Source organism: Pezoporus flaviventris, unplaced genomic scaffold (assembly GCF_033815535.1).
Source record: "Pezoporus flaviventris isolate CSIRO_AGI_PZ_B2104156 unplaced genomic scaffold, CSIRO_AGI_Pfla_v1 ptg000015l, whole genome shotgun sequence".
Classification (NCBI taxonomy): Eukaryota; Metazoa; Chordata; class Aves; order Psittaciformes; family Psittacidae; genus Pezoporus; species Pezoporus flaviventris.
Window position 1 is genome coordinate 13,941,678 of NW_026892563.1, and position 26,023 is coordinate 13,967,700.

At 40.2% G+C, this 26,023-nt stretch overlaps 2 protein-coding genes and 2 long non-coding RNA genes across 6 annotated transcripts in view; 2 read left to right on the forward strand and 2 right to left on the reverse strand.

Moving 5' to 3' along the window:
* LOC133269354 (histone H4 transcription factor-like) lies at positions 1–18,604 on the forward strand. Of its 2 annotated transcripts, none has more exons than XM_061453529.1 (11): positions 1–126; positions 1,099–1,772; positions 2,451–2,604; positions 3,705–3,928; positions 7,884–7,995; positions 11,504–11,656; positions 12,573–12,650; positions 15,317–15,437; positions 16,434–16,572; positions 17,362–17,477; positions 18,118–18,604. In XM_061453529.1, the coding sequence occupies exons 3-11, from the start codon at positions 2,454–2,456 to the stop codon at positions 18,515–18,517; spliced, it is 1,494 nt and encodes a 497-aa protein (XP_061309513.1). In that variant the 5' UTR covers positions 1–126; positions 1,099–1,772; positions 2,451–2,453; the 3' UTR covers positions 18,518–18,604. The 2 variants fall into 2 exon arrangements, with proteins under 2 accessions (XP_061309513.1, XP_061309514.1); XM_061453530.1 differs by lacking the exon at positions 1–126 and adding an exon at positions 171–237.
* RIPK4 (receptor interacting serine/threonine kinase 4) overlaps positions 1–26,023 on the forward strand; it is an 85,348-nt gene that overhangs the window by 36,799 nt on the left and 22,526 nt on the right. The window lies entirely within an intron of this gene.
* LOC133269356 (uncharacterized) lies at positions 1,833–3,816 on the reverse strand. Its single transcript, XR_009743425.1, has 2 exons — positions 3,593–3,816; positions 1,833–2,101 (listed from the first exon to the last, which is right to left on the reverse strand). It is a non-coding gene; the product is annotated as an uncharacterized LOC133269356 (long non-coding RNA).
* LOC133269355 (uncharacterized) lies at positions 16,500–25,989 on the reverse strand. 2 transcript variants are annotated; one of them, XR_009743424.1, is made up of 4 exons: positions 25,777–25,989; positions 25,235–25,335; positions 19,247–19,290; positions 16,500–16,943 (listed from the first exon to the last, which is right to left on the reverse strand). It is a non-coding gene; the product is annotated as an uncharacterized LOC133269355 (long non-coding RNA). The 2 variants fall into 2 exon arrangements; XR_009743423.1 differs by lacking the exon at positions 25,777–25,989 and adding an exon at positions 25,665–25,743.

Here is a 26,023-nt window from a genome sequence, read left to right on the forward strand (position 1 = left end):
CCCGTTCCCTCTGCGCTCTGAGAGCGCTACCCGCTCCCCGCGCTGAGCTCGGCTCTGCGGATTCACACACCTGCGGCCGGGCAGGTGCGCCCGCAGACCTGGCTCGCCCTGCAGCTCTCCCTCGGGGTTCGTTAGTGCTGTTAGTCAGGTGTAGGGAGAGCTCCTCCGAAGGGCCAGACAGCTAAGGGCGGTGGGAGGGGGATGTAGAGATAGCAGAGGGGGCTGCGAGAGGCTGAGGTGGGTGTAGAGGTGGGGGGGTGGGGGGGTGCTATGGGCGGCTGAGGTGCGGTAGAGAGGCAGTGGTATAAAGGGGAGATGCTAAGGGTCCGTGTCGCTACGGGTGGGAGGGTTTCAAGGTCACTCCCAAGAGTTTTCCTCTCTGGTAGCTTTTGCTTCTGATCTACTCCTGTGTAACATTATCTAGGTGTTCCTGCTCCGGCAGGGGGATTGGACTAGATGATCTTTTGAGGTCCCTTCCAATCTCTAACATACTGTGATACTGTGATACTCAGCTTGTTAGGATATTGTGGATACTGGCATTAAGGCCACTAGGATGATGAGGGGTCTGGAGCATCTCTTTTATGAGGAGAGGTTGCGGAAGCTAAGCTCATTTAGTCCAGCAGACTGAGATACAATGCATGTAAATGTTGCAAAGGTGGGTGCCAGGAGGATGCTGCCGGACTCTTTTCAGTGGTGCCCAGGATGTGCAGCAATGGCCATAAACTAAAACAAGAGAAGTTTCATCTCAGCATGAGGAAAAACTTTATGTTGAGGGTGGCAGAGCACTGGAACAGGTGCCCAGGGTGGGTCATGGAGTCTCCCTCTCTGGAGATGTTCAAAATGCGTTTGGACATGTTCCTGTGTCACCTGCTCTGGGTGGCCCTGCCTTGGCAGGGGTTGGACCAGATGATCTCCAGAAGTCCCTTACAACCCTAACGATTCTGTGATTGGTCAATTAGAATAATTATGGCTTGAAATATTTTCTTCCATTAGTATTAATACTGCGTCTGGTGGAATAACTTTAAGAAAGTATTTGACAATGGATTATTTAATGTGTAACATAAATGGTAGTCTGCTCACCGTTCTGTCTGCCTTTAGGGATGTTGGCATTTCTGGCTTCAGGTCAGCAAGATGGGGCACTGGACAATTAAAAGGCTTGGTTGTAGCAGTTTAGGTTGAAACGTTACAGTGTGAGAAGGTTTGCAATATAAAACTATCAGGTCTCTCAGAAGCTTTCTGGTAATTAACTTTCTGGAAAAGGAATGCTTCCAGACTGGTATTTTTAGTAGCTGGAAATACAAAGATTCTGCCGGTTTTGTTGACAGTGCCTGCTTAACACCACTGAGTTGGCATACTGATTCCTGCACGTTTTCCCACGTGCACCCTGTTAGGTTTTTTTTTACCCGTATTATGTCAGTGCTTGACTTGTTTGAATCAATAGAATCAGTAAGAGCATCAGGAAAGACACAGGCTTTTGTACTGATGCTTTAGGCTATTGGGCAGAGTTTGTCTTCCAGATCTCTATGTGTTGATGAGAAAATAAGGAACCTCCTCCCAGCTGCTTGTTACTATCCTCCTTCCAAAGTTTGCTGCTGACTGAGATTCATCAGCTGATCTGCTTGGAGGCTATTTAAACTCTTAAAACTAATCCAGATTGCTGGGAATAATGCAGGTTAAGGAGTGTTCATCTGAGCAGCTGAAGTGGCAGATCTTTGAAGCTAGTAACACAGGGAAGAGTAGGGAGGTGGAAAACCACTGAGAACAGGCCAGTAGTTTTTAAGTTTGCTATTGTTGTTTCTGTTCAGAGCCATGAAAAAAACACTGAAACTATGTCTCCTTGGCTTATATTGCTTTATTCCAACACAAACAGGCATTCAGTTGAGCAGAAAACTGATTTAGTTATCTCTCTGTCATTCCCCCAAAAGAATTGGCTTTCAGTTGGATCCATTTTCTCATGAGTTTAGTGGTTGGCTGTGCCAGTTCCAGAGCTGGTGGATGTATGTGGTGGATAGAATCAGCCCTTTTCAGTGGGAGCCCATACTAATGTCAGGCTAAAATGACTGTGGAATTGCACTCTTGGTAATGATTGCTTTGGCTTTCTCTGTGGAAAGAGGTTTTACAGTACTGCTGTGGAATTAAGTTACAATAAAGGCAGCCTCAGCAAATGTTTGGGGTGGTGATCATAGGACTCTTACTGCATGGTTGTAATGAAAATGTTACAACTTGTGGCTTCTGGCAAGGTATAATTGTTTGCAAAATATGATTTTAGATTCATAAAATAACTTCTGCAATAATTAAAGAAAAACAGAAAACAAACAAAAAACCCTAAAGCCCACAAAAAATGTTCATGTCATCTAGGAGCCTGTAATCTTATCTGCTATTTTCACGTGAGGAACTTACAAAAATATAATATGGTAACTAAAACTCCTCTGTACTTCTACAAATTTTAGGCAATGGCCCCTGGAAGCAAGTTTAAGAATGCTGAATTGATATTACCCTGTGAATGGAAGGAATGCTGCTTTGTAGGGAAATGCATGGAGGAATTTTGTAATCATATTGCAGAACACTTGGATGAGTACCTACAGCACCCGCAGGAAACAACAGGTCATTTATGTCTCATTTGTCACGCAGATTACACCGCAGCTTGGAAGATTATTCCTAGCCTAGAAAATAATGTTGACTTCAGTTTACCTGCACCTTGGCTTTTCTCAGGCACAGCTGCATGGAGCCCTTAGACAAGGGCCAACTCCTGCTTTTTGCTTCATCTCTGATTGTCCTGGGTTTTTGTCTGTATTGATAGGTATTGCTAACGTGGAAAGGGACTGGAGACGTGATGTCATGAGAACGTCTGCTGAGGATTTTTTCTTTTTTCCCTAATATTAGGGCCTCAGCAGGTGTCTAAAGCAGATATTAGCAAATTATATTTGAATGCCAGAGTTATCGCCTTTCAGGGAACAGGCCTGCTGCTGCTTAAGGCTTCTAAGTGTAAAGTTGCCCTTGTATGAATCTTTATAGAAAAATGTAAAAGGAAACTTTTATTGTTTGTACAGTATTTGTCTTATTTAGATACATACACTGGTGGTGGTGTATTTCACATCTTTTTAATAGTATTAAATGTACTTAAAAGGAAAGCAATCCAATTCTGCAGAAAATTATAGGTAGTGTCTGTGGATGTAATAGCAATAATATACTAGACTTTTTAATATAGGTATTTTGGCTCTTGTGTATCCTGCTCTTTATTCTTAACACTGTAATCAAGTGTAATTACAGGTGTAGACATTTTAATTAAAGGTGAATGAGTTTTAATTAAAGGTGAAAAAAGCAGAATTGGACCAACATTAACAATGTCTCTGTGACCTAAGCTGCAGAGTGTTATAGTATATACCTAAGAAAATACTGATTTTTACAGTTTTTTCCTACTGAATCCATGAAGTGTCTTTCTACAAAAAGTTGTGATTAAGACACAAAGCACTCCAATATTGCTGCAGTTGTGAGACACTGGAAAATCTACTTGCTACTGAAATTTACAAGTCTTATCTAGTGCATTCTCACTAGATAGCAATTACCAGCTTCTCTGCTAAGGTTACTTAACAGATAGTGAAGTTACTACAAATGTAAGTACTCTTGGCATTCTCACCATTGTGGCACACAGTTGCAGATTTCATGCAGCGTTCTGTAAGATCTTACTTCTTTCTTGTGTTTAGAGCAGTACCCGTGTTGGTGGAGAAGTTGTGAATTTGAGGCTAAATATCCCAGAGAGCTGGTAACACATGTCAATTTTCACAGTTACCACACCAAACTGAAGTTCATAGGCTGTCAGTTATGGGCACTGCACCAGGATTTGCCTGCGTGTTTGCAGAGCAGCCGTAGCTGGCATCAGTTACCAAAGACTTCAGAGGAGTTTGTTTGCCACTGGGAGAATTGTGACGTAAGTGAAATACATTGCAATATTGCCATTTCTCTTCCTTTTCAAACTTTACCTTAGCAATCTTTGGATTTGACTTATTATTGGGAATACTTGCTCAATCTCCCCTCTGAACAATGTTTGCTACTGTCTTTGTAAGTAATACATAATTATTATCATAGCATTCCCAAAATGTAAACAACACATTTGTATGATACCTGTGACCTCTAATTCAGATTTTCTTTCTCTTTGTGATGACTAAAATGATCTTTTTGACAAAGATTCAACTTCTCCTGTGTTTTAAGAGCATGCGTGCAAAACTTTAATATAACTAGTTAAATAAAAATTTAATGAACTTAGTATTTTGCAGAGCAGTCCAGAGTGTTCATTGTTTGCCTTAAGAAAGGCAATAGTATATGTGATGTTTCCTTGGTCAGCTGGAAATGTCTTGGGTTTTTGTTTGTTTCCTTTTTTTTGTTGTAGCAGAAATTAGACATTTGCAACAGGCTGTTCATATAAGCCTTATGTCCAAATGTGACCAAGATTGGTTTCAACTAAAAGTGGTTTGTGTCTTGTCCACTTTTTGGTGTCCTGGAATAAAATCATTATCCATTCTGTTGTGACTGTGCAATTTCTGTATTAATAACCAAGTAAATCAAAGTGATTAGCAGTTGCTTTTTTTTTTTTTTTTTTTTTTTTTTGGCACTGTTAACATAGGTAGTGCTGCCTGTATTTTTTTATTTTTTTTTTTCTGCTTCTTGGATGTGTCCACTCCTGAGCAAAAGTAGCTTTGTGTTCATACAACGTTATAGGGAATCACTTTCTCTGTCACTGTTGGCCTCAGAAACAGTGAGCATTACCTGCAAAGGTATGCAAAGATATCCACAAGCGTGATGCCTCATAGATGACATCTTCTTATCATCTCCTTTTGCGTAACTGTTGAGCAAGATAGTTTTCAGAGAAAGAAGTAATGCAGGAAAATTGTCTATCTGGTCTACGTCATTTTTTTTTCCATACGTATGAGGTTTTTTTCTTTCATTTGGGTAAAGTGATATAACTGAAAATGTAAAATATTGGTGAAGAAGAAATAACTGAAATGAGTTGTACTGTGGAAATCAGAAAAACCGTAAAACTGAATTTTGCAAACCTCATATGGCAGATCTGATGCAGGTTTAGTAGTTTTACAAATCAAAACAAAACGTTTATGGTTTTCAAAGGCCTTTAATTCTTTTTTCCTGATGTCTCTCTAGGCCTTTAAATGATTCATGGGTTATCAACTTTTAATCATATTTCTCTGTTATCCGTGACTTTTTAATATCAAATTTGTGATAAAATTAATGACATAAACTATGGTTTTTGAGGTTATAAGCAAACACTAATGAGGATGAAATTATTTCCACGCACAGGAATGTCAGCTTGATGGTGCTTTACATAGATACTATATCCCTCACGCGTGTCATGTTTTTGAATGGGTAAATGTACTGCAGTGATGGAGTGAATGTACTTTTATTTTCTGATGGCATTTGTAGTCCATGCTTTTCTTTGATAACCTTACTATGTCCAAAGTTATTTCTACTTTCACCTTAAAATTTCAGCTTACAGTTTATATATGCTATGTCATAGCATATATAAAAGGTGAATGCCTCCTCATTTGTCTTATTACTGGACAGAATGTTTAAAAATACACATTTGGCTCTTTTGGCTCTGAATTTAGAATATCTACACTCACATAATACGTTGATACCTTTTTTCCCCAATAATTTTTATTTACATGAAATAAGGATTGACATAAAAATCTGAGAGCGACATTTATAGAGAGAGGTAATTTTGTTGTTAAGTCAATCTGTGAAAAAAAGTATTTTGCTTACTAGATTATGCATGGAAGTACCCCATTCTCTTCTTTTTAAAGCTATAAGCTTGGACATAATTCAGAGCATTATTCATGATGACTTATTTTGTTTACATAGTTTGGTTGCAAACTATTGTTACAAACAAATCTTGTTGCCATTATGTTTCATAGCTTATAAGAATCATATTTCTTAAAATGCTCACTTTTGTTATTGACTCTTTTTAATACACACCAATCAGTCTTCACTAGCACACTGCCATGATTCGTCTGTTTATTTAAAAAATAAAGATGTCCAGAAAAAACTTCAAGGCCCTCAGAATTAGGTTTTGCTGCCTCTGTCAGTAAGCACAGTCTTTTGAAAAGCATGCTGGGGAAAAAAAAAAAAAAGATGCTTAAAAACCAGAAGAAAAATCTTCCCATTAATTGATTTTATGTTCCATTTTTCATTTGTATAAGTGTATCAGTTTTGGCTGATGGAACCTTTTAGTCCACAGCATTTTGCTATATCTTTTTATACATGTTCATTCAAGTTCAAACTATGTTGTGAATTTTATTAATGAAAAGAATGTTTCTCAACTTAGTAGGCAGACTAGACTAGACCCAGGAGGTGGGGTAGGGCACACTGAGAAAGAGGAGAACTTTGAGGGCAGGGAAAACTACTTACCTTTCCCACCCTCCTGCAAATATGTTCCCACAGTTATGAATATAATTCTCTTTGAAAATCACCCGTACAACTTCCCCCAACACTTGTGGTGACTCCTACTGTGTCGGATTCAATTTCCCCAAAAGTAAAGCTTCTGACTCGGCCAACTGCCCCCAAAACTTCTCTTCTCTCCTACTTACATATAAATGTCCAAGAAAGTTCTAGTGAAAGACTTAAAGAGATGGTGCCAACAAATTAAACTGGGTTTAACCCCCATATGGTTACTCTGATTAAGAAGTAAAAAGGTTTTCAATCACTGTTTAGCTCGGTATTTTTAGTTGATTCACCTTAATATGCTTATATGCTTTCATATACACAAGACCTTGTATTTCTCTGATCATGTTTCAAGCCCTTCAGAGGAAATAAGGGCTTGTCTCCCTGAGGGTGCTATTGTGAAATACAGTGGAGTATGAATTTAAAATGCAGCAGTTTGCCTGCTTTAACTCCTTGTGTGAATGCTCTGTTCTGCACACAGAATGCCTAGCAGCTTCATTTAACCCACTCTACTAAGACTAGAATGGTTAAAACCATGTAATAAATTTTATAAGTTTTATTTCATTTATATATTTTTCCTAAAAGTAAAAAAAAACCCGGAGCTGTTTAAATTTGAATCAGCTGTACATCATCAGCAATGGCAATATTAGCCTAAGGAGTCTCACGTGTTTCCCATTTGTTCTTCCCAGAGTTTTGATTTTGAAAGCCAGATCAGTTCCTTGTCCCAGTTCAATATGTAGCCTTACAAAATTGTGCCAGTGCAGCAGAGAGGTTGAGGGTTTAAATTATTTGGAACAGAGAGGTATACTTTGAATTGTGACTGATGACAGTATGCAGCTGAATGACACCCTCTGTTACTTGAAGAACATTCAATGTGCAGTCTACTTTCACTCTGCAGGTGTGGATTTTTATGGTGTGAGACAGAGGGTAATTAGGGTTTAGTCCCCCTTGTCACGTAAGTACTGACTCATGGAGTGCTGTGTCCACAACACCTAATTCCATTTAATCACTGTGCAGCCTTCCCACTTCTGTTGGAATTACCTGTGCTGCCTTCATAGCCTCCTCGTGAGTAGGAGCAGGTAGAAGTGAAGGGAAGGGACAAGGTAAAATTAACCCAAGAAATAAATCAGCCTTGAAAGACACATCCCTGCCCCAAAGAATGGACAGCATTCACTCAATTAGTTTAGGCAGACTTTTCAACTAATAAATGGTAGGTGAAAATTCAGGACCTGGTTTTTGTGGTGGATACTGCAGAATGTTCTACATTTTTGTAGTTGTAGTAATTGTCTCTGTGTTGGGATGAGTTAATTAGATATTACTGCAATATTTACTGGTGTCTATTTGGTTTCTAAAAACACTTAAGTCTATGTTCCTGTCAGTTGATTTCCTGCCGAAACAATCTTGTCTTCTCCATGCTTCTATTTTGTTTTTAGGTTACCTTCAATAACCCTGTGTGGTTTTATCAACATGTTGCTAATCATGCCTATGCTACTGAGGAAGAAATTATTGCAGATCAGAAGAAAGCTGTTTATTGTCACTGGAAAGGTAGTTCATATAAAAAAAAAAAAAGTCCATTTTCACTTCAATGTTTCTTACAAAATTCACTTGGTGCTACATATTACATAAGAACTTGTGAGACACCTTCAGATATTTTTTTCATATATACTAAACAGTTGTAGAAACATTTTCATTTGTAGGCACCATGATTTAAGTAGAATAGTCCCTATCATCCATGGGGTTGAACACCCTCAGTTGCCAGCACCAAACAGGGTTGGCTTTCCTCATAATTCTACATGTGGCTGACAGTTCCTATACCACTCAAACTGATTTTTCTCTTCTATTCTACCACTTGGGATCAGTGTTGTCTCCCTCACAATGCTTCTTAGTGAGCTTGCTCTTTACTTTCCCTCCTCTGTTCCTTTCAAATCAAGGGAAGAACACCTATTGCTTTTTTTTTTTTTTTTTAAACTCTGTGGTAAGAAAGGGCATTTTTAATGCATTCGCTATATTGCTGACTACTTCTTGTGTTAAAATCATTTTCATGGCTTCAAAGCTGGTGTTCTGCCCTTGGCTCTACTGTAGAAGCCACATTCCATTGACAGTCTTTCATAGCAGATGCCTTGATTGTTTGAGTAAGGTCTAAACTATGGACTCCCATTTGATGTGCATGCCATTCAGCTTCAGACCTACTAAGAATATGAGCAGAACCTCTCCAGAAGAACAGACTTTCTGCTGAAGAATAATGAGACAATCTGTGGGACTCTAGTCTTGCAACAGAACATACCGTGCTTGCTTTAAACCAAACAATTTGGCTGTGTCTTGTAAAATGTGTCAACAAAGTCCAGGTTTGATTGGAATCCTCTTGGTGAACACCCAGATAGGTGGTTTTTTTTCAACTTATGAATTATAGTTACTTTTGGGGTTAGCTGTTCACTGCAATGATGCCAAAATCCCATCAGTGGTTGCAAGGTGACGTAATTTTGTTCCTTTTCACTCTTGAGATTAGCTGACAGATGCACTATTTTGGCTGGGAACTCACTCCAGTGACCTGATAGTGTAGAATCTGTAGGCTTTAGAGGAACAAAAGTCCCACATCGCTGTGATTGAAGCTTTGGATAATATAGCCTACTAGAACAGGTAAAGGATCTTCTCTGCCTGTACAGCCTAAATAACAGAATGGGGAGAAGGGAAATGCAGCAGAAAAGGAATACAGTGTGTCTTCAGATATGCTTAAGAAATGCCCTGCTATTAGAAACAGTGAAATCAACTGGTCTCCATGTCTGTTCTAGAAAGGATGAGAAGCAACGAGTGTCAGTTTTAACGAGAGGTGCAAGTTTTAAGTCAGATAAGCCATTTTAAAAGACTAGTTTAAAATACTTTAGCAGTAGTCATGTCTAGTCAATGAAAGACAACTTTTCATTCAGCCCCAAAATTAAAAAGCAAGGACAGGCCAGTAAGGGCTTATCTCGACGAGGAAGAAGTTGTTGTGAAATTGAAGGAACGGATGCAAAGTGGTTCCCCAGTACCCTCAGTGTACTAGCTGGTGGTCTGAGTTGGTTTTAATTTGTGAGGACACAGCAAGGGACTGTTCTGCAAGGGAAGACAAACTGGGGTTTAAGGGTGACAGCTGGGCAAGCAGGGAAGTCACTGGCAGGGTGCAGTCTCACAGAACCTGAACAAGAACAGAGCAGGTCTGCTAGTGCTAGCCCGGGTCAGCCACAGCCCAACCACCACAACCCAAGTCCACTGTGCCAAGACAGGTATGAGGTCAAGCCAAGAAGCCCAGACAGCAAGTCCAAGGCAGGACCAGTGAGGCACAACAGGTGGGGAACTGCAGCACAGGGTGTGTAAGTGGAGACCTCAGATGAAGTTTCTCACTGCTCTTTATTCCAGTTTAGCTGTTTTCACAGAACTGTGACTGAAGCTTGAGCAGCCACACCGTATCAGTGCAGACCTCAAACATAGGCAGCTACACTGTGTGGGGTGGAATTGGCTGTAGAGGAGGATTACAAAGATTGACTACAGGCTGCTCAGGGCAACCAGAGGCTGTTGGCATACTCAGGGCCCTGGCAGAGTTCACAAGGGAAGGATGTGTGAGAGATATTCAATCTGATATCTTGTATATTACATTTTGAATCTGGTTAAGCAGACAGAAATGTTCAAGTTGCTCTAGAAAAATAATCAGTCCTTCAGCTTCTGATCTAGACATGGGAACTTGCCATTTTTCTATTGCCTCTCCTGATCAGAAGTATCCTGTACAGAGTAGAGGTGAAAGAGACACTGATAATACTTTTTCCTCGTTGTAGACAAGGTGAGGTTTTAGGATTGCCTTTGTCTTTTATAAGGAGTCTAGACTTTTGTCCCTTTACTATGTGTATTGATCTGGAGCTCAGGAAGTTACCGGTATTCTGCCAGTTGGAGGTGGATATGGCTTGTTATCAAGGCTATTACATTCTTGTTCTACTTGAAAGAATGTTCTGATGAATAGTAGAAATGGAACCTGGTTAAATGAATTAGTCAAATCGTTTTTCTCAAATGAACTTTATGTGTTAGTTTCTGAAACCTAAATGTATCTAACCTGTCATTAAATTTGATTCACTTGATTACTCTTACCATGCATTATCCACAAAAGAGTATTTTATCTTTCCATATCTCTTGTTCTTGAGTTCAGTTTTAGTCCTCTTGATTCTTAAGAGTCCACGCTATTTCACATTCCTAAAAAAGTAGCTTTCTGCATAGCTGTTGTATTTTTTTTAGGTAGATGAAAGAGCTGCTTCTCCTTATGTGAGAGAATAGGCTATTCCTTCACATAGGTCTGAAGTTTTCTCCTGAAACTAGTTCTTTAGCTGCATTTACACCAATAGATTAACCTACTAGGGATTTTCCCCTTATTTGTCACATGTCAATAGTCAGAGCTTCCTACTGGTGCTGTTAGAGCGTTCACTGTGTCCACACCACCAGACTGTTCCTGAGCTCAAGAGGTCTAAGGACATAGCTGTTTTTATATGCCAAGATAGTTTGGTGGATAGCTGATTGCTTGCAGTTAACCACTATGTGAATGTGTATGTAAAGACAGAAAATGTGAAGACACCTGTATTCACTACCCCATCTTGTTCTTCTGGTTCTCCAGAGACCATGAAGATTGCTGGAGTTCTGTGATGGTGGCAGGCAACAGAAATAGTAATGAATGTTACCTATATTTTACTGTATGAGCATACATGTGGAGTCAAAGACTTTGACACATGAGGGTGGAAAGTATAACTGCATGCTCTCTGCTGGTTCAACAAAACTGAACTTTTTTTAAGACAAACCTTGTCAACATGTCTTGAAGAATTCTGATTACTGGCAGTGGCATGGGTATTTGTGAGGTTAAACCTCACCTGACTTTTGTAATGGTACCAGCCTGATTATTTTGTTTTTCCTAGAAGCAGCTTTTTTTGTGTATTGCTAAATATATAACAATAGGACATAAGTATATTATAGCCTTTTCTGTTTCTATGTAAGAAAGAATACAGCAGTCATATACAGCTTTTTCTCTGTTTGTTTGATTTAGATTGTCTAGGTGTATTTAAAGGAAAGCATAAGCTCTGGGATCATTTAAGAACCCACACGCAAGAAAGAATTGTAGCATGTCCTACTTGTGGAGGAATGTTCTCCAATAACACTAAGTTTTTTGATCACACAAAGAGACAAGTTTCAGAAGATAGTAAGTAAGCTCTTATTTCTGTTTCGAGATTTTTATTTAAGGTGTTTTGTGATAATGTGCACATGTAATTTCATAAATATTTCTATTTTTCATAGAAGTCAATTAAATGAAAGAGGGTTTCCTCCAGGAAGGCAGTGTTTTTCATAAAGTGTAGAAATTCTCTTGACTTTTCATGTCTGATGAATTAGGGTAATGTAAGTGAACAACAGAACACCCTTGCATCCATGTTTCAGCAGAAAAGCTATTTGCTTGGCAACTGTGGCATTGCACTGCCTCTCTTCCCTTGGTGCCCATGGCACAGTGTGACATTCCACTGACACTGAAAAACTGCCCGTGAATGGGAAAGACTTTTGATTACTGAAGCGAGAACCTCCACAAAAGCCAGACTCGGATTACAAAATCCCTGCAAGTAATCCCAAGTGGGCACTTGACTACTTTCAGGTCAAAAAGCTTTTTTTTTATTCTTCAGCTTTGCTTTTTCAGTATTTTCTTCACTAGAATACTCCCTACCTCAACAACTATGTATTAGTCGGCATGCTTTCCTAAAGAGGAAGGGAAGGTGATTGCTTTCTCTGGTTTTAAGAGCTTGGAATATATTTATGAATTGTGGATGTTTTGGTGATGGAAAGTAGGTGCATTCTAGGTAACTGACAGAAGAGCTCAAATTTCAGACTGTTAGTGTTTTGAACAGATTGTTACTCTGTTTGGAATAAATTTAACTTACTGATAAGCAATCCTTTTCATTAAGCCTAAAATAAATTTTCTTCTGAAGAGCACTGGTTAATGAAAAAGAAAATTGAAACTGTCTCAGTGGCTCTGTTAGTTTATTCTTGAAACTGTCAGCTTTAGGTTATTAATTAATAAGTCTTCCATAAATTATTTGTATTGCCACTAAACAGTTTCTATTTAAATTCAGATCGAATGTTTGTTTGCCAGAACTGTCAGAAACATTTTGCCAATGAAAGGCTGCTACGTGATCACATGAGGGGACATGGTAAGTCAGAGCTTTTTAAAATAAAATGTGCTTTTCTCAAGGTCACCTTGTACAGAACAGAGCTGTAAGTATCATTACATTAGTTGAGAAAATTAACATACCAAACTGGGGCAACTGTTACTAGTGCTGGGAAGTAAGAATTTCATTGCCAGCCCCTCTGAAGAGTGGAAATCCCCTTCTTCATGCCCTCTGATCACAAAGCGTAAGGGGCTTTCTGTTTCGCAATAGCTCCCATGAAGATGCTTGTTCTTCGCTTCTGTTTACTTGCTTTCATGACTAGGGGCATGGTTAAAGCCAAAGCTGTATTTTAGCTTGGGCTGCAACTCTGCTCACCTTGCAGTGCATAATCAGCCTCGCTCAAATACTGTAGTACTTCACTGACCTAACCACAGCCTCCCTGAGGTCCCCAAATTATTCCCACAGGTTATACTACAACAGCTATGACTTGCTGGGAAAGAATCCTACAGCATCTTAAGCACAAGGAAACATGTGATGTTGCTGTTGGACATACAGGAAATGCAGAAGCTGAGAGCCGGGTGGGTCTTTGCTTTGGGAAAAGGAATATTTGAACCATGTAGCCAGACCTGGGTACCAGTCATTTAGGTTGTATAAACATACAAGCAGCTTTGTGCAGACTTGCTTAGTCAGGGTAGAGTCTACTTTCTAGTTGAATTCTTAAGGAAACATGATTTTTCACTGTCTGCAAGTCAACACATTGATGCTTAACAACTATGCATTCGTTTTGGTGCTTACTGTAACCTGCCAGGACTGAACATGTTTGTATTTGAATGGTTTTATAGTTGACATGCATCTGACCAAAATATCTTAATTTTTATATTTTATACTAGAAAATAATTATGTTTGGTTTGCGTACTAGATTAGTTTTATTCCTTTGTCTCAGAATGATTTTGGACGTAAATTGTAAATAAATACAAATTAAGATTTATTTTGGTTTTGTTAGCTAAAGCAGCAATTTCAACATACTGTTGTTTGGTTTTAGTTTTTTTATTTTTTTTTTAATTAAAGCATAACACATATTGGGATAGGTTTTATATAGTAAATACAGCACATGGCTAATCGAACTGTTTGTTGCTGGTCACTCTGGCTGTGCTTAAACCTTTGTGAGCTGTACAATGTGCCTGTCCGTCCTTGTCCCCTGATAATTCAGACTGTGTTCTGCTTGCATAGCCAGGGAAAATGGCAAGGTGGCCGGACTTAGGAACAAGGAAAATGTGAAACTGTGTCGTGTCCCAGTAAGCCACAGTGAACCACCCACAATGTGAATTTGTCTGAAGGAGCTGGAAGGCATTCCAGGGTCCAACTATTCAGGCACTACTTAAATCCCTTCAGATATTAGAGCCAGCGTTTCTCTGGTTCATGATTCAGCTTTCTTTATAAATTCTGGCAGCACACACGTCTGCGTGTTAGTGCAGACTGCCAGTGCAGACATGACATTTTCAGATTCCTACCCCAGCATATTTCATAATAGCTTGCTGGGACAGATAAATATTGAAATAGTCTTTTAAAGAGCTTGCTTACCTGTAAGAAATGCTTCTGAAATAAACTGTGATGTGAATGCAAATGCTGTAGGTATTCTGAAATCACTACCTACATGGACATTCTTACATGCCAGACAACCAAGTAAACCACTGGATACTTTCAAGAGAGTGCTGAACTTTACTCATGGCAGTTTTGCAGATTAAGTTATTCCAGGCTAGTTTCCACATTAAGCTATTTATTTTAGGGAGGAAAAAAAATACCCATTTTTCCTGGTTTAAGACAAACTATGAGGAAAAGTGGCTATGCAGGGAGTGATTCCAGAATAGTTATAGTGCATTATATTTGCTTAGTTTTTAAGAAGACATGAGCACTTCAACTGCATGTTTTTCTTTTGCCATCTGTAAAGCAGTCAGTGGTTCTAAGATAATGCGTTGTTCAGAGTCTTAAATGTAACAGGTTTTGTCTAAATCCAAAACATCTTTATTGAGACTCTTCCTACTGCATTCATCAGGTTGCTGATTCATATGCAGCCAAGCAAACATTCGTTCAACTTAAGATGTTGCAGTCCTGCCTGCCAATCTGCCAGAGGTCCTCCCATGTTCCAGAATCAGAGCAAACCTGTGTCTCAGCCACTGCAGTTCGATGTCTGGCAGCTTAGCAAGCACCTTGCATTATTCTGCCTTAAGCAAATATACCTGAATGTGAAATAGGGAGGCGGAGGACAGACACGTATTCTTTCTGCCATCTTTTTGAGAGTGGTAATACCTAAAACACTAAAAGTAGATTTGCCAGTGCTTGTCTGTCAGAAGGCCTCCAGACAACATCCAGCTTTTAGAAATCCTCCCAAAGTGCCAAGGGCAAAACAGTAATCATCCTTTTTGTGACAGCCTAGAGAATGAAACATTATCTTCTACGCCTTTTTCCATTACCATCTATTTTTTTTAAAGTAACTTGAAACATTGTAAGATTGACCATTACTTCATTACCCTCCTTATTGCATTGATATTCCATTTTAATATCTTGTTTTTCTGTGTATTTTATTCTGAAATATAATATCTTACTTTAAATATGATATTTTAATATATTTTTTGTCGTGTCATAGCAGGTGATGTCCTGGTGAAGCTGGGATACAAAACCGAAATTATGTTTGTTTCTTTCTTTTCTAGTTAATCATGTTACATGTGCCCTTTGTGACATGGTATGCACAAGTGTCTCCTCATTGAAAGCACACACCAGATTCCGACACTGTAATGAACGTCCTTTCCATTGTCATCTCTGCGACAGAAGGTAAGAAAACCTGAGGCTTGTTGCTATGTCAGCAGAACTGTAGAACCAAGTTGGTGTTCTACAAGAGAGTTAGTAAACAAAGAAAAGTGTTCAACTGCTAAAATAATCAACTGGTCAATGAAGAAATCTAATACATTCATCTGATGTTCATCTGCTTTCACCTGCTGAGATGTAGTTCATGAACTTCTGGTGTACATAGAACAGATACTTTAAAAGATGAATTTTCTTGGCAAGACCATAAGTACACCAAAATGGTCATCACAACAAGTTGAAACACGGAGCAGTATTGCCTTAAACTGTGGGGTTTGCCACTCTAAATGATTGCTGGCTGTTTGCTGGGAGAGTTGCAGTCTTCTCCTTTGAGTGATTTTTCTGCCACGGGCTTACAATATCTTCTCCTGTCTTATGCTCTCATTTTTCTGTGGTGCTTTCTTTTGCTTTTGCCATATAATGCCACACAGGAGATAAATAAAAAGCCCCACAACATTGGGATGTGAAAGACCAGGTTATATATATAAGCACTGGCAAATTATGTTTACCAGAGAAGGGGAGAGGTCAGGCCTTTCCGGGCTGGAAGTGGGATAAAGTGAACAAGTGTTTTTGTACTTTTGTGTGGACAGCAGGAAATAATCCAAATTTCTAGACCAGAGTACTAAGTGACTGACTGAAAATGACAAGAATTTTCTCTACATGAACAGAAAGAGGGAGTGATGCCTTGCAACATGGTTGTTGAAAAATTACCTAGATTTGGGCATGGTATGGATGTGTGGGAAGAAAGAGGGAATGGAAAATGAAATTCGGAGCACATCAAAGAGATGTCTGTATTATCCCCTTTTCACAGGTGGAAAAACTGAGGTAGAGAAACAATTTACACATATTCCGCTTTCACTTGTCATTGTCAGAGCCAAAAATTACTACCTCCCAGTCCTAAACATTAACCACAAGACTACTCCTCTGTACTATTATATCTGTTATTTGTTTTACCTTGTTTTCAAGTTTTAAGAACGCGTATGATCTGCATAAACATGTTGAAACACACAATGATTCAGATGCCTACAGCTGTGATGTTGAAGGATGTGGTTTTATTTCACGGACTTTACAAACTTTGAAACAGCATTACAAGAGAGTGCATGTGGTGAGTATATTAAATAGCAGGATAAAATATCTTGCTATAAATGAGGCAAAATTCCACATTTACATGCCTTTAGTTTCTTGTGAATTAATGAAATGTTTCATTTTTGCATCAAATCAAGTATTTATTTGCACACATTTCTAGGACTCTTGCAAGTATTATGCAAATTTCCAATTCATCCTTACCGATATATTTTGAGTGCTTACTTTAGGTGCGTGCAGTTGCGTACTTGTCTTGAACCCCCTCCACGTACACCCAACCCCTTTTAAAACATGAAATAAAATGGCAATCCTAATCTCAGCAGCAACGTATTTCAAGGATTAAAGCCCAATGTCACCTTTCTCCTCACATTGGTACTCCATCCTTGGAGTTACCTGAAAATAGAGAAATGGTAAAGTATGTAAAGCTCACATCACTTTTAATCAGGTGAGTCTGGCCACAACGTTAAAATACAGTTTTGCTATATTTTATGCACGCTTGTTGCCTGCTGCTTCATTTTTCGAATTATGATAGTTACGATCACTGCTATGTTGTAAAATGCATATATTTTAGTGAAAGATACGTGTCACACTGCTACTGGAGTACTGATGGCCTATCCTGAGAATCTCCGTATTCACTGGGGTTCCTTAAACAGACATGTTTTAAAAAGCACAGGTTTTAAATGTCTTAGGAAATTCACTTCAGAAGAGTTTTCAACTAGTTTGTGTGATTTTTCACGTTTCAACAAAGGATTAATTTCTGCCATATGTACCTGCAAGCCTTCAGTGACTCTTAACAGTCTTTCTTTCGAAGAGTAATGGCACTCTGAAATACAAATGCCACATCTGTCAGAAATGTTTCTCCTGGAGTTATACATTGACTCTACATCTTCGAAAAGCTCATAAACTCCGCAGCCATTCTCGTTTCAGGTATGTTGCCAGCTGATTCTTGCTCAGATCATAAAGTTCAGGGTTTTTTAAATACTTTGTTTAAGAGATGCAGATATTTAATTAAATGTTATCTTAAGTTTGCTTCCGTTTTAAACATTCTGAGCATGAAACAATTTACTACTTAGGTTTCATTAGCACTGGTGTAAAGATAGTTAAACCAAGGAAATAAAAAGGTCTTTATGCTTTTATAGCTTTTACCACTCTGGAAAATCTTGTAACCTAGACTGCTGAAAAAATTTTTTGACCCTGCAAGTTATATCCACGAAAGAGTACATAAATATTTCAACAGCTTCTGTAGTATAAACAAGCCATAATCTCCATTTTGGAACAAGAAAATACAGCAAGTAAAATATAATTGTGAATAGGTACCTTTTATTTTCTGTTACATGACTTATATTTGATAAAAAACACCTACTGGAACCCTCTGGCAGGTGTTCCTTCATACAGAGTGTCTTTTGTTTAAGTGCCACCTAATCAATATCAATCTAATTCATCTTTTAATTGATTGCTGACATTCTCAGTTTTGGCAATCGAATTAGAAATTAGGTTATTCTTACTTTCTGCTGTAAATACTGTGTTTGTACTTGTATTTTTGGTATTATCTATTTTATTCCCTTAGATATAAAGAAGATGATGAGGGTCATATGAGTTTGAATGTAGCGGTCTATAATGACATCATGGATTCAGGTCAGGCTGTCAATAACAAGACAGGAACAAATAAGTCTTCACCAAGCCAAAACAGTTTTGGGAGAGAAGGAGGAGACTCATGCAAAAGAGACACTTCAACAGTAGAAATGCTTTTCATGCAGCTTCAGCCAGGGTCACAAGCTACTGGAGAAAATGTTTGGGTAGAAACAGAGACTTCTATGCCAGAGCCTGTGGATTCTGAACTTCAAACTGCTGTACAGCCATTTGAAAGCTGTTGTACTTCCAATGACGTTGATGAAGCAACACCAATGAATGTGAAAGAAAAACCAGCAGAAATGGAGCTGGGCTTGGGAATTCAGATAGCTTTCTAGAAAAACAGCCTTTTAATGGATTCTTACTGTGAAAACTATACTCTTCCGACGAGGTTTATTCTCTTAAATAAAATAGGTTTTAAAGTCTTCACTTTTATCCTTGACAGATCTTGTATATAATACTGTGTTTTCTCACCTTTCACATTAACTTATTCTAATGTGCTTAGAGAATATATGCAAAATACTATATTATGCATGTATAATACTTTAATTTATAGCCTCTTGGAGAAGAAACTTTTAAGTTCTATATATTCACCTAGCATATATATGTGTGCATGTGTATTTATTTATTAAAAATATATATCCCATGGGGAAAGTGTTGAACCAATGCATGAGACAAACAGTTTGAACTGGTAGGTAAAGCACCTCATTTTCTATTAGCCTCCTACATTACTTATTAGAAATCAGATAGCAGCTTGTGAGATGTATATTTAAACTCAGTTTTGGCAGGCTTCTTAGCTTTACTTAGTGACTTTCTCTAATAACTCTTGAAATAATTTCAGACTTTATTCTCATAAAGGACTTCTAAGCTACAATTAAATGATTACATTTAAATAAAAAACATAAGGTATGTTTAAATAAAATAGGTAAAGATGTTCACAGAGCTGGATTTATATAGGATTTATGTACAATTTGGTATAATGGAAATTTTATAGATATTTATTGGGTGCTGGAGATACAACGAGAAAGTAAATGAATGGTATTAGCAGTATAACTAAATGTACCCACCTGCGTTTTCACAAATAATTCCACATAGCCATGGTTATCCTGACCTGTTAGGAATAAGTTCATGGCAAAGGCATTTATTTGAGCCTTCTGTAAAGGGCATAGACAAAAAGACAGGTATCCTTCATCACAGTAAAAATGAATGGCAGTGTTTGAAACATTTCTTTTAAAACAGGAACTGAAGAAGCCCTCCAAATAAAATATCAAAGACTTGTATGGAGGAGAAGGTGGCATCCAGTCAGCTTGAAACCTAGTTTACCCTGTGCTAGTTACCACGAGCCAGTGTCCCTTGAGGACCCAGAGGCATTCTCTGAGAAGGGCTTCCTGTGCCACTTTGACAGTGCAACTTTCGGCGCACAGACAGAGCTATATTGTATCTGGGCACCAGAATGTAGTATCAGGCACACTGGGAATAGTTTGAACAAAAGTAGGCTGTCTGAAATTGAAGTGAGCTTGCAATGTAACCCTAAGGATGCTGGGGCACTTCTGTTTGGGAGGATTTACACTGCATCTCCTGTAGAAAACTGTCTCCCTTGAACTGGCCCTCCATCATGCAGCTGCTGCCCGCTGTTGCACACATGGAACATGAGGCTGTGCTGGGCCAGTGGGGAGCTGGGGTAAGGAGAGATGTGCTCCCACTCATCCCCATAGCTGGAAGAGCACAGCATTCTGCCCAGGACCCTCACGAGGGCCTGTAGGAGCAGGTGGAATGGTGATAGTAGCACCTGCTTCCTACATTTGCTGTCACAAAGAGCATGGGCAAGTGAACCCGCTGATGGGTTTGTGCCAGTTTGCTACACCTGCATAAGGAATGGGAGTGGGGCTTGCTGGAGGGAGCCCTAAGTCATGACTGTGCACCCATTCTCACTGCTGCTTCAGCCTGACGATTTGGACCAGGTTGTCTGCAATACTTGGCAATCCTGGCCAGAGAGAGAAAATGAATTCAAGACTCCTGTCACAAATACAGGTACAGTAAAACTGATGGCTGTAAAGAACTTCCTTCCACAGCTGTCCAGCTTGTTACTGCCTTGAAAGTTCCTGCTTTGCAGGCAGCTGAGATTTTTTGCGCTCAGCTTTTAGTATTATTAAATATGCTTGGCTGTAATTTGTGGCAATTCAGCTGATGTTTGAAGGGCAGTTGAGCCATCTGTGCAGTGGGGGCAGTCCAGACAGATGTGGGTGGCAGCCTGATTTTAATCTGCCTTTGTGCATGAATCAGAGACCCGGCATTTTTAATACTGTACAGTATGGGTACAACTGAGTCACGTTTCTCTGGGCAATGAATAGGTACCACTATAGCCTCTGGGACTTCCCCTGCTAAATATCAAAGGCCTGCAACAAACAACAGAGATGTTAATACTTCCCAAAGAAAGAGTCCTTTATAATGGAAAATATTAGTAAACCACAGCACAGAGGAGTCTTTTCACAGATCTTTTACAATAGCCTAGCAGGACTATCTGATCCAGTATCCAACAATTTACTCCTTTGGGTAGATCTCCATGCCTACCTGAGCAGGAGGCTGCTGCCTTCCATGCAGGCTGCACTGCAGGTACTGGTGTCGATTTGCACAAAGGCCATTCGGGGCTTCACGTAACAGATTTAAATGTGGCATTATAGATTTGTGCTTGACCTGTGGAACCACGCTTGCAGGGCAGTGCAAGTTTGACATTGCCACAACTTCCTGTGAGACTGTTAAATACATACTGGAAGACAAAATCAGCTGTGGAGACAGAGACAGTGGGATGATAATTTATTAATGGAGACCTGTTTTTTTAAATAATATTTTCAAATAATTTTCCTCAGTTATGCTGCTTAATGTCCCTCTAGACTTTTACCCTACTGTTGCTTAGATTTCACTTTAACATTACTCACAGGGTTTGCATTCACACAGGGGTTTTGTAAAGCTAAAAAGTTGCATCTGTTATCTTGTCAGTAATCTTGTATAGAATTTACGTTCTTACATTAGTTTGCATGTGGAGGCTTTGTTAACACCCGTGTCTTCACTAGGCAATAGTGGGTAGTGACAATGGATTTCAAAGGTGGTTTTTCAGAGTTTTTTGAATTTTATGTAAGAAATGTATTAGCACTACAAGATGGTGGTTTGCATGTACAAAGTAAAATAAAATATCCACCCGAATGGAAGCACTTTGGTGAAAGAAGCTGTTTTTTTTTCTGATTTTGATACCAAATTCTATATTTTCCATGCTCATTATTTGCACTGTAATAACTGTATGTAAATCTATTCACTTTTGAATATATGGATTTTGTTCCTGCTTAATTTTCAACGTGATTCTGAAGATGCTTTCTCCCCAGCGAATGCTGCCAAGCACCATCCTGCGGAAGTGTGTAGAGGCGCCTGCAGGCTCGTCGTGCCACCCTGTCCCATGAAGCTGTGTGACACTGGGTACACATTAAGCAAGTGTCTCCCTTGCACACACACTTAACTCAGCGCCTCCTAGAAGAAGGAAGCAGCTCTACAACAAAGAAGATATGATTTGCTGGCATTTGTGGGACCCAGCTTGAAAAACAACTTCCCGTGCACACCAGGTATGAGGTGGATGTGAGTCATTAGGGACTTGTTCTCATGGAGCCAGATCATCAGATAAGGCAAACTGGCGCAGGTCCACTGAGTCTGTGAAACCCGCAAGATCTCTAGCTGCAGCTCTGGCACGGGACCTGTGTGGATTTCGGTGGGACGGCGCTAGCCCTCAGCTTTGTAGAGGCAGGAGGAGCCAGGCTGACAAAGAAACCCTTTGATAATGACCTCGGAGATGGTGCCCTGCAGCACAGCTAACAGCAGGAAAAAATGTACCTGAAAAATGACAGCGTGTGCCAAGAAGCAGAGCAAGACCGAGCTTGAGGAAAGCATGCAGAATACCTTTTTTGTTCTCAGAGGCTTAAGAACAAAAATTTAAACCTAGGCATTCTTTTCCCCCGTACCACAGTAACAGCCATGTTAGTAATTCACTGCTTACAAACGTGATTAATCTTCTTTTTAATTAGTATTTTTTCACATTGTACAGGCTCTCTACCATCATAAATAGAGCTGATAATGAGATATATGTAAAATTAGGGTTGCTTAATACTTCTCAGTTAAGTTCCTGAATGCAGGGCTTTTTATGATCCTTAGAGAGAGAATGTTAGCAACAATAATTCAGTGGTTTCGAAGAAAGCAGTTGTGAAAAAGCACAATATTTGTCTCTTGGAAAAAAATTCTCAAAGCTGGATCATCAAGCAACACTATTGTTTTGCACAGGCTTTAAAATTTAGTGTCTGGGAGAGGAGTGGTTGCCCTGATGTGGGTTTTGGCATATAATTCCAGGCAGAAAGATGTTAAAATCAATCTGCAAAGACTACCAAAAGAGAATGTTCTGTTACTGTCTCTACAGCAAGGAGCTTATGTGATCTCGAACAAACTATGATTTGCCTCAGTTTTCTGCCTCCACTGATAAGCTCTCAGCTTTACAAGGAAGCCGCAAGATTTTTATTAATTTATATTCTGATTTGTTCAACTATTACAGTCACAAGCACTAAACCCACGCGATGAAGGCCCAAGCATGGTCTCCAGCCTGCCTTTTAATTCATGGCTTACTTTTGTATGCTCAAATCAATTTATAAAGGAACTGACTTCTGGGGTGCTGAGCAGGCAGAGCTGCCACTAACCTAAGCTCTGAACTAACAAAAATTCATACACATGCCTGACTCTGGGCACTATGAGCCATCCAGCTGGAGCGTGTCATTGACTTTAGGAGGATTACCTACACTGTACTTTGTTGGTTTTTTTCCAGTGGAAAAGTTAGTTTAAGAGTTCCCATCCTCTTCCTACAGCTCATTTCCATCTCCATGGCACACTTGCCAGTTGTTTGTGAGGGTGTGCTTTAAATGAGATCAGCAAGGAACTCCAGCATCTGCTAGGATGTGTAACCATGTCCCTTTCATCACCTTCTTCAGGGGTAGTTTCCTTCCAGCCCACTCACCTCCCCTTCTTTGTCTAATGTTGACATTAACAAGTACCTGGTAAGTCAGGCCAACCTTCTGATCTGCCTGAAAACTAACCTGGGAGGTTTTTTAAGTGACATCATTGAGCTGGTGTAGTTACTGTGCAACCACGTGAACTCAAGTGCAACCATGTGAATACAGACTCTGACACAAAAAGGGGAGGGCAGACTCCTTCACAGACAATGTAATTTTAGGCTGGCTTAGGCCAACTGCAGCGTGGCACCATTTGTGTATAAAAATCTGAACTTAGTGTCGTCGTTCAAACGACACTTGGTTGGGCTGGGGGGGCGCTGTCTGTTGCAGTCGAAGTTTGAGTAGCTGCTTGAGACAAGAACAGTCCAGCAACCAAGAAGGTGAAAAATGACTACCACTGCTGAACCCAGGACACTTAGCTTAAATGTTTGCACAGTGGGCAAAAAGATGGATTTTTGTGTTATCTTCTTGGAAAGTTGCAAGTTCCAAATTATAGCTTCAAACATAGTAGGGAAAAAAGCTATTACACAGATGCCACCTGCTATCTGTTCACAGAACACAGAAGCAAAATACTTTAGATCTAACATATCAGGGCTGAGGTCCTCTACGTCCTGTTGAAGCTTTATGTTGGTTGACTTCATACACAGCTAGCAACACTTTAGAAGCATCACAACCTAAAAAGAAAAGGTTAAAGCACTAGATTAAATCCTGGTCTCTGAAAGGACTGAGAAAGAGCTCAAGACAACAAAGCAGAGTAGGAAGAGAGTTTCTTTGTGATGCTCCTGCAAATGTATGTACACAGGACAGAAGGATTTTATACAAGACTGGTCACCTTGTCACAGAAAGATTGGTTTCACATGGCTTGGTCTCAACAAATCTAGTATTGACTGTTCTTTGTCAGTCTGGGTAGCTATTAGCCTATTTTATTTATTTATTTTAGTCAGTGACATGACTGCTCCAGAATTTCCTTGCCACCTTCTTCTTCTGCCTCTTGAAGACAAGCTCTTCTGGTGCCCTCTTCCAGCCTTCCTACGCTTTACCAACTAAAAGCTCAGAGCCCAGGTAGCCGGTTCTCTAAGCACCTTAAAAGTGAATTTTATTTAGGCCTAGCCCTTTTTGAAAGCACTTAATTAAAATTCTCTTAGATGAGCTCTTTCCATGTTCTGCCACGAGTTCTCACTCCTTTGTTGCTGCTGTTTGTTGAATTAATTCTCAAATCACAGTGCAGGCAGAAGGTATACTATTTACTTTTTTGCTTAAAGTCTACTGCCAACTAAGCAGAAGTTGGGGTTTGTCCCACTCAGGTTTACAACTTTCACCAGTTTCCCAATGAAGCAGGAATTTGAATGACAACAGAACAAACGACCTGGTGTGCTGTGTGGAACAAAGTGGAGCACACCTGCAGAAGGCAGGGCATCTGAGGCCCTAGTTCTCCAAATCACTCAAACTTCCATAGACCTCTATGACAGCATGTCAGGTTCCGTAGACTGATCCAGTTACAGCTGACATCCCAAATTAAAGCAAGGACAGTGATGATAACCAGGACAAGGAGGCTCAGGTAGAGGTGTAGTGTTGGGTCACACAGGTGACCTAAGGGCTTGTCTCTAGACGCAGTTGTTTCTTATTCTTGATTTATTTATACAGAGGTGCTCTCATTCAGAGTAAACCGGTTCCAGTTTAATCCAGAGTAAATTAAGCAGATACAAGTCCCTGTCAAATAGAGCCCCGAGAACAGACTTGATATCCCATGTCTTTTGAAAGTAATTAAATGTCTCCATAGATTCTTTTTAAATGGAGCTTTACAAAGACAAGACTGACTAGTGCTATTATCCTAGCTTTGAAACACATTGTCCTCTATCTATTGCCTAACCTACCAGATTAAATGATCATAGGCTAACTGCCTAGAACAATCAGTTTGAGTCTCTGATATTCAGTATGATAAACAAACACAAGCTTTATTAGCCTTTAGACATGTGATAGGTGTGAAGGTCACATTGCAGATTGCAATAGCCTCCTTACCATTGGGTTACACACCAAAGGTTGCAAACTCCTTCCTTCCAACTGCAGCATCTCAGTCACAGAGTAAGACCCTTTATCCATCGCTCCAAGACCTGTGACACCTGCAATTAGATCCACAAAAGGATTCAGGCACTGAAATCTGCCGCTGGGATCATCAAGGCTCCTAATCCCAGGGGCAACTGAAAACCAGACAGGCAGCACTTCTCGGCAGCACGGTTTCCCTAAAAACTGTTGCTTTGGAGCGCGCCTGATCAGCCTCCAGCCTTTGCCACACAGACCAGGCTGGCTCAAGCATTGCAGCCCCCCGAGCGTGATGCATTATCCTCCCTTGCCGAAGGGGCGCAGACCCGCTGGGGGTCCTAGGGAAGAGGAGGAAGGAACGCAGGTGCTGGTGCTTCCCTCCCCTTTATTTAATAGCTAATTGTCACACCTCAACAGCTGTGCGCAGCGCTCCCCTCCTGCTCGAGGAGCTTCACCCACGACCCCTGCACCCTACTGCCACACCTCGCGGCCGCCACCGCCACACAGGACCGGGAGCTCACACAGTGCCGGAGCGAGAAGAGGAGCCGAGGAACCGCCCTTTATAGGTGTCGGGGAAGCCAGAAGCGCTGCCCGGGCCCTAGGGAGCCAAGGGAGGGCGCTACGGCGGCAGCAGCACCCGAGCACCGGCAGCGGAGCCGGGCAGCGCCACAGCCGCTCCCCGCTCCGCTCCTGGCAGCGGCGGAGGGGGGGGCGGGCCCGGCCCAGGAAGTGACGCCGCCCTGCACCCCCCCGCGGGCACACCTGACT